General features: G+C 43.3%; 1 protein-coding gene across 1 annotated transcript in view; it reads left to right on the forward strand.

The window, feature by feature from the left end:
- Positions 1-220: 220 nt before the first annotated feature.
- Positions 221-8,593, forward strand: part of LOC113812436 (Sodium/potassium-transporting ATPase subunit beta-1-interacting protein) — a 70,687-nt gene continuing 62,314 nt past the window's right edge. The window contains exon 1 of the mRNA XM_070145061.1: positions 221-396. Within this exon, the coding sequence (XP_070001162.1) occupies positions 337-396 (60 nt within the window). The 5' untranslated portion in view covers positions 221-336. The remainder of the gene's footprint in view (positions 397-8,593) is intronic.

The raw sequence follows: 8,593 nt of genomic DNA on the forward strand, positions 1-8,593 counted from the left end.
TCGCTTACCCAGTGTTTGTAAACTCACATTTTACATTCTTCACTTTATAACTATAAATCCCATGGTCTTATTACACTCATGAAAATATTTAATATCTTGTTGAAAATAAACAAAGAATACAATAAAGTTTAAAAGACGAGAAACTTTGCTATCCCTGGAAGTTGATCACCTTTGGGAACTACTTTACCTGAGGAGTAAACACAGCCGCTCTGACTGTCACGCGGCAGTCGATGAGTGACCGTCAGTGAGAGTGGTTGTGTGTGCGTTGTGTCGGATGGAGTGAGCGTAAAAAGAGCGTGGATTTTTTTTTATTTCACACCGGATTACGACTTCAGGATGGGTTGTGGACAGCATTCGGCTAGGTGTTTCCTCCTGACAGTGTGCATACTCCAAATAGTAAGTATTAGAACGGATATTTGGGCAAAAGAGGTGAAGGAAAGCATGCACGTTCTTTCACCTGTAGGATTCTTGAGTAGGATGAAGGATCTTGAGAGGTTAAATTTGATTCCCTATTTCCTCGCCATCTCTTTTATTTTGTTTAAGGGAGTTTACTTGTTTCTTTGTGAAAGCAATATGACTTCAGAAGGAAAGATGACGTTTGTGCATAAAGAACGTAAGATAATATATTACTCACGTGCCAGGATTCCTTGGTGGTTTCGCAAAAAAGTGTGCAAATTTAAATCCCACGGTTAAATGAATTGGGAGAATTCATTGCCATTGTAGTAAAATTATTTACGTGGTATTGATGCAATTTTCTTCGAAGGTTAACACAGTTATTTGGTTTTCAAAATCACAATGTATATACAGAGCTTGGCAGAGTAATATTGAAGAAATGGACAATTCGATGTCATCAAATACCGAAGATACAGCGTGAACTGAAACTCATCGGGATTAGAAGTTTACGGTATCGTACATTACAGGAAATGCCAACGACTTGCGTACTACTGCCAAGCCTAATTACAGTGCGATTGTATAGGCCTATGGTCGGTACAGATCACCTGGTCACACTTGATCGTTAGTAGGTTAGGGAATGGAAAAGAGACGGTTAAAGTTAGGAAATGACGATTGGAATGTATTTTAAGTCAATTTCAGTTTCGAATCCCCCCCCCCCCCTCTCTCTCTCTCTCTCTCTCTCTCTCTCTCTCTCTCTCTCTCTATCTATCTATCTATCTATCTATCTATCTATCTATCTATCTATCTATCTGTCTATCTATCTATCTATCTATCTATCTATCTATCTATCTATCTATCTATCTATCTCTCTCTCTCTCTCTCTCTCTCTCTCTCTCTCTCTGTCTCTCTCTCTCCTTCTCTCTCTCTCTCTCTCTGTCTCTGTCTCTGTCTCTCTCTCTCTCTCTCTCTCCATATATATATATATATATATATATATATATATATATGTATATATATGTATATATATATATATATATATATATATATATATCTTTTCTATCTCTATCCCATTCTCTCTTTCTTTATCCTTTTCTCTCTCTCTCTATCTCTCCCTCCCTCCCTCCCCGTCTATCTTCACACAACCTTTATCTCCCTTGCTCTCTCTACTTCCCTCCCACCTTTCTCTGTTTCCTCAACAATTACTTCAAATGTGTTTGTGTGTACAGTTTCCATAGCGTGGGCGTAGGAGTCCCCTGATCTATGTAAAGATAAGTTATCTCTTCCCGCATCCAGCCAGACACTACCCTAAGAAGGTAATTAACTGAGAGAGAGAGAGAGAGAGAGAGAGAGAGTGAGTGAGTGAGTGAGTGAGTGAATGAGTGAATAAGAACGGGAGAGAAACAGAGAATGAATGAATGAGTGAATAAGAACGGGTGAGAAACAGAGAAAACAAAACAAAAGAGAAAATGATAAATAACGCGAGAGAAACACGCCAGTCGATAATGCTCTTTTTCTGACACCCTCGTCTTCTCGGGACCTCAGGTGACAATAGGTCCTCTGCCGGTTCTCTCGTACCCTGAGGATAACCTGGCGCCGCTCAGGGCTCCTCGTCGGGCTTACTTGGCTACACGTATATTGATCGTTGTTATTGATGATGATGGCCAGGGTGGTAGTGGCCAGTCTGACGGGTTGATGTTACCATTGAGAAGTGGCGGCCGTGGCTGCAGGGCGCAAATTGGTAATGGGATAGGGAATGGGTGTATGAATATAGATGTGAATATATGATTGGATGCATGAATATAGATGTGAATATATGATTGGATGTATGGGTATAGATATGATATAGGATTGGATGTATGGGTATAGATGTGATATAGGATTGGATATATGGGTATAGATATGATACAGGATTGGATATATGAATTTAGATATGATACAGGATTGGATATATGAATTTAGATATGATACAGGATTGGATATATGAATTTAGATATGATACAGGATTGGATATATGCATTTAGATATGAATATAGGATTCGATATATGAATGTAGATATAATTATTGGATTGGATATATGATTGTAGGTATAAATATAGGATTGGATATCTGAAAATGTTATTATGTATTCAGGTCGAAATAAACAAAGAAAGGAGATTGTTTTTGTACGTTTGTTTTTACTTTTCCTTCCTTTGTTTTTGTTTTTTTTTTGTCTCGAGCTGTCTTTGTGATATGAATAATACCTGCAGTGGCGTTATCCAGGGTTCGTGTAGCACATTGGATTATAAATCGCGGTCTGCGCATTAGAAAGGCAACTCTGAAATGGGATTCTTGATATATTTTTATAACCTGCAGATACTCTTTGTGTGTGTGGGAGTGGGGGGAGTGTGTGTGTATTTTTTTTCTTGTCAGCAGTACCTTTCAGCGTATTTCTGTGCCTAACATGGAGTCGTATGTACTTATTGTGTCAAAGCGAAGCCCTACGGTGCCGGGATGGGCGTAGGGTTGCCATGACAACTCCGTGACAACCCGCAGATTTTGTCGGGTACAGTACGGCATATGGATGTATGGTTTTATCGTCCTTTTGGTTATTCGACTGAGTGTCTGTTCTATTTTATTTGTTTATTTATTTATTTATTATTATTTTTTTGGGGGGAGGGGGGTATAAGGAACGTGTAAAGTGAGTCTGAGATGAATTCTACTGTCTGTCTGTCTGTTGATTTGTTGGGCTATGCATCTGTCTTTCTGTCTATCTGCATCTGTCTGTGTGTTTTCGAGGTAGTTACGCATAGAAAGATGGGTAGATAGATAGACATACAGGTAGATGCGCGCGCGCGCGCGCGTGTGTGTGTATGTGTGTATGTATGTATGTATGTATGTATGTATGTATGTATGTATGTATGTATGTATGTATGTATGTATGTATGTATGTATGTATGTATGTATGTATGTATGTATGTATGTATGTATGTATGTATGTATGTGTGTGCGCGCGCGTGTGTAATGCTATCCCGAGCGAAAAATCCGAACTTTCCAAGACGCGTTCCTCCTCCGCTAAGTGCCTCCCGGCCTCGGACAGAAAAACAGAGCATCTCGAATCTGCCGGGAAACTCTCAGCTGACGATATAACTGCCTCCGTTAATGGATAAAAAGCAGCCAGCTTAGATACTTCACACAAAGACCGGAAGTGCGAGTGGTGAGGGAGAGGCGGGCGTGGGGGCGTGTGGGTAGAGGAGGGTAGGGGGTTGGGGTGGGGGGAAGAGAGGGGAGTCGAGTCGCCTTGAGGTGGGCGATCCCGAGGAGAGGGGAGGGAGGAGGGGATGGAAGGGGGGATCGTGTGGTGCTTCATCTTCCTTCGGTATTTGCACGCTTGCCAAGATATAAAACTGTATGTATATTTAATATACATGCATCTGTATACATATGTATATATATATATATATATATATATATATATATATATATATATATTACATACACATACATACATAAACATAATTACATATATGCGTGTGTGTGCGTGTGTGTAATATATATATATATATATATATATATATATATATATATATATATATATACACACACAAATATATAAACACATAGACAGACAGACAGACACAGGGAGAAAGCCACGCTAGATATGGGATATATAAAGAAAATATGGAAAAAATAACCAAAGAAAAAAGAGAAAATAGTTAAAAGCGACAAGAGAATGCATGTTTGATTTATTGAATGATAACACAATACCTGTTTTACCTACACTAAAGCCAAGAGTTATTTTGCCTGGAGTGGGAGTATAAACAGAGGTATGTGTGCCTAAGGTGTGGCAGTGCTAGTTCTAAGCGAGTATTTGTTTCTGTGTGGGTATGAGGGGGTTGGTAGGAGGGAGAGGGGGAGAGAGGAAGAGGGAAAGCGAGAGAGAGGACTAGTGGGTAGGCAACGGAAGAGGAAGAGCAAGAGAGAGAGAAGGAAGAGCAAGACAGAAGAAGAAGAAGAAGAAGTGGGCGACGAACCAAGAAAACCCGCACAGAGCAACCAGTGCAATGAATACCCTTGCATGCACGTGCGCAATCGTGTGTGCGAGACGTGTCTGCGCGCGAGGGAGACGAGTGCCTCCCGAGTGCCTCGTGTTTACTTCGTCGTAGCGACCTTGCCTTCAGGAAAGCGCTTGCACCTGCTTGCTACTACTTTGAGGTCGAGCTTAAGGGGAAGGGACGGTTGTAGGTGATGCCGTATAGGCTTATTGTATAAATGTCTCTATTAAGAAATATGGCTTTTTTTTCTTTTTCTTGGTGGGTGGGAACTAGGCCTAGGTACTTGGGGATTTAATTTGATTACTAATGGAGGGTAAGTGTCGATTGTTTAGGCTGTCCGAAGTCCCCCTCCCCTCCCCCCTCCCTCTTCCTCCTACTCAGTCGCCGCGAATCGCCTCGGGCAAAGGAGGTCGTCCTTCCAGACTCGATTTTGAAGGTCGTCCTCGTGTTGGAAGTAGTTGGCAGAAATCGTTATCGGTGGAAATTTTGAAGTCATGAGTTAGGAAATGTTTATGTTTATTGTAGTAGTAGTTGTTAATATTTTTTTTGAGGATTGGAAAGGCAAGTTGAAAGAGGATGCATGTAGGTTGTTCTTTCATGGAGGGTGCGGGGGGGGGGGAGATGGGGGGCTGGAAGGTCGAAAGTGTAGTCGTTTTCTCTCCACATTTGGTACTGCTGTTGGTTTTCAGTCGCCGATACGTTTGCGTCAACAGGAAACATATTCAGGAAAGGGAGAAGAAAACTTCGAAATTCCGAGCATTCCTGAGCCAAGGCCGGACCTCGTCGCATTTTTTTCTCATATAAATCTTCACAGAACTCGGAGTAAGAGGAAGGGAGAGAGAGAGAGATGATAAGAGAGAGAATGAGAGTAGATAGAGAAAGAGTAGCGAGAGTAAACGCAGAAGAAGAAGAAATCCGAGTGAATCTCAGCCAAGAACCCATTCACTCGAAGGCAAATCGAGCGAAAGGAATGCATATGCACACCAGACGTGTCGAAGGAACTCGTTAAAAAGGTTAGTCATCCCGAGCACCTTGCGATCGACCAGACACTCGCTCCGCCCGGCCTCCACGGCATTTCCTGCCGGGAGGACGAGGGGGAGAAGCTGCTGCTGCTGCTGCTGCTGTTGTGGTCTTTGCCGTTGTCACTGCTGCTGTCGCTGCTTTGGATTGTTTGCCTTTGGAGTGGTCACTGTTGTCTTTGCCGCTGTTGTTGTCACGTGTCTTTGCAGCTGTTGTTGGTGTTGCCACGTGGGTTTGCGGTTGTTGTTGTTGTCACGCGTCTTTGCAGCTGTAGTTGTTGCTTTTGTCACGTGGGTTTGCAGCTGTAGTTGTTGCTGCTGTCACGTAGGTTTGCAGCTGTTGTTGTTGTTGTCACGTGTCTTTACAGCTGTTGTTGCTGTTTTTGTCACGTGTCTTTGCAGCTGTCGTTGCTGTTGTCACTTGTCTTTGTAGCTTCTGTTCGGCCGTTTGCTATTGTCAGTGCTGCTGTTTTTGCCTTTGTATGTTTTTTTGCTTTTATTGGTTTTCACTGTTGTCTTTACCGCTGCTGTTGGGGAGCTTGTTGTTGTCAGTGCTCCTGCCCTTGCCTTTCCTCTTACCTTAATAGTTGTCACTGTTGCCTTGACGTTGCTGCTGTCACTGTTGTCAATGTCGTTGCTGTTGTCAAATTCTCTGTCTTGACTCTTGCGTCTCTCTTTCCTTTGCTGTTCCTGATCTGCTGTGCTTGCATGAGCCTCACGTTGCCTAGGTGTAGGTCGTGCTGCACTTATTTTGTTTTTTTGCTCTTGATGCTAGGCGACAAGTTACACTCAGAGAGAGAAAGAAAGAAAAAGAAAAAGAAAGAACGAAAACACGAAAGATCGAGGGAGAGAGATAGAGATAAAGTGAGTAAAACGGAACTAAAATTAAAGATGAAAGGAGAAAGGAGAAGAGGAAGCATGGGTAAAGATTCGTGAATGAAAGCACAAGGACTAAGATCAGCAAGCGGAAGGAGGGGTGGGGGGGCAGTGAGGGGGAGGGGCAAGGTGTGATTGGATGTGTGCCTGAGTGCTTGTGCCAGAGTTGCATCTCTCGTGACACTCTCCCCTCTCTTCACTCTCTCCTTCCCATCCCACCCCTCCCTACCTTCCACCATTCCCCTCCCCCTCCCTACTCCCCCCTCCCCTCTCCTCCCACTCCTTACTCCCCTCTCCCCTCCCCCCTCCCCTCCCCTCCCCTCCCCTCTCCTGCCTTCCACCGTTCCCCTCCCCACCCCTTCCCTCCCTACCCCTTCCCTCCCTCCGCCCCTCTTCTCTCCTCCTCTCTCCTCCCCTCCCCTCCCCTCTCCCTCCCTCCCCCCCCTCTCCCTCTTCTCCCACCTCTCCTCTCCTCTCCTCTCTGCTTCCTGAACAGGTGCAGCTGAGAGCCACTGTCGCTAGCTAAGAGACGTCGACAAGGATAAACCCTCAAAATATTGCAGGCTAAGTTTGAAAAGAACTTTTTTTCTTAAGGAAGTGTATTGGTATATATGTCTTACTTATGGTGCATGTCAGAACGATTATCGTCATCTGTTTATCCTTATGGAATCGCTCTGTCTGTCTATGTATGTATGTATGTATGTACGTATGTATGTACCTGTTTGTCTGTCTGTCTATCTGTCTATCTATTTACCTTTTTTTGTCAGTATGCTCTAGATGTATTGTTGGTTAAATCAAAATATAATATAACTTTTATTTAAAAAAATAATCTTGTACCTAACGAAAGGAAGTCGCCCTAGGCCTGTGAGCATCTTGGAAGGCGGTTCAGGAGGCGCGACCACTGACCTGGCATTTCCTTCTCGAGGTCACGCCCTGAGGTCACACCTGCTGTCCTTCCCTTCCAGGTCACGTCTGCCTGCTCTTTGATACCAGAGTTTTGATCCATACAAGTACCTGTTAAACCGCTCTTCCACATCCTTGTCTTAAGGGTTATGGATCGCGCATTGCCTTTTTTAGCTTTAATTTCCTATTTTTCATTAATGTTTTCTCTACAAACTTCCGTATTGATAGAATAGTTGTCGATATATATGTATATATATATATATATATATATATATATATATATATATATATATATATATAGAGAGAGAGAGAGAGAGAGAGAGAGAGAGAGACTAGGCCTATTGAATTGATTCGATGTGTGGTAAACGACTTCATTTGACCACGGGATGTCCAGGCTAGGCCTAGTCCGCGTCGAGATAGGCAGGGCGATAGGCTGTGTCTTAACGGTAGCCATTCATTACTTACTATGAGGGATTGTGACGTCAGAGGTGTTTACGCTAGCGCCGGTGCCCATTGTGTGTGTGATGAACCGATTATCTATTTCTCCCTTATCCGGATTGGCATCTTGTCTGGAGGTCGTGGATTTTTCATTACTTCGCTCTTTTTTATCCGTTCGGGCAGATGGATTATCCGAGTGTTGAGGGGCAATTAAGAGGGGAGAGGACTCGGAGCGCGGGTGATGGATGGCGGATGGTGTGGGTCTTGCCTGCGCTTCTCGTTTTCTCTCTCTTTCTCTCTCGTTTCTTCTTTTCTCTCCTCTCTCTCTTCTCCTCTCTTCTCCTTTCTTCTTCTCTCTTCTCCTCTCTCTCCTCCTCTCTTCTCCTCTCTCCTCTCCTCTCCTTTCCTCTCCTTTCCTCTCCTTTCCTCTCCTCTCCTCTCCTCTCTCTCTCCGTCTCTCTCCCCCTCCCTCCCTCTCTCTCTCTACCTTTCTCTTTCTCTCTTTCTCACTTTCACTATTTCCATCTCCCTCTTCCTCTTTCACTATCTCTCTCCCGCTCCTCCTTCTCATTTTCTTATAATTAATTTGATAACGTAGGAAGAAAAATAGTTTAGGACTAAAACAAGAATTGTTATTTATCGTCATGTTGTTAGTTAAAATATTTATTTACATATGCAAGGATACTTGTCCATGTGTTTATATTTATTTTTATCCCGTAACTATGTAATTTTTATTCGCTTGAACTTGGCGTGGAAATTCCCTCCTGCTCTTCCGTCTTCCGCCCACGTTGGAGTGCGGGATCTTGGGAGGCGGAGGCGGTTTGATCAATTTATGCGAGGTTTTAATCGCCTTTTGCACTCGGGCGAAATGTGTTGTTTCTTCTCTGTTGTTGTTGGTGGTGGTGGTGTCGATCCGTTGCTAGGAGCGTTGT

This window comes from Penaeus vannamei, chromosome 3 (assembly GCF_042767895.1).
Source record: "Penaeus vannamei isolate JL-2024 chromosome 3, ASM4276789v1, whole genome shotgun sequence".
Taxonomy (NCBI): Eukaryota; Metazoa; Arthropoda; class Malacostraca; order Decapoda; family Penaeidae; genus Penaeus; species Penaeus vannamei.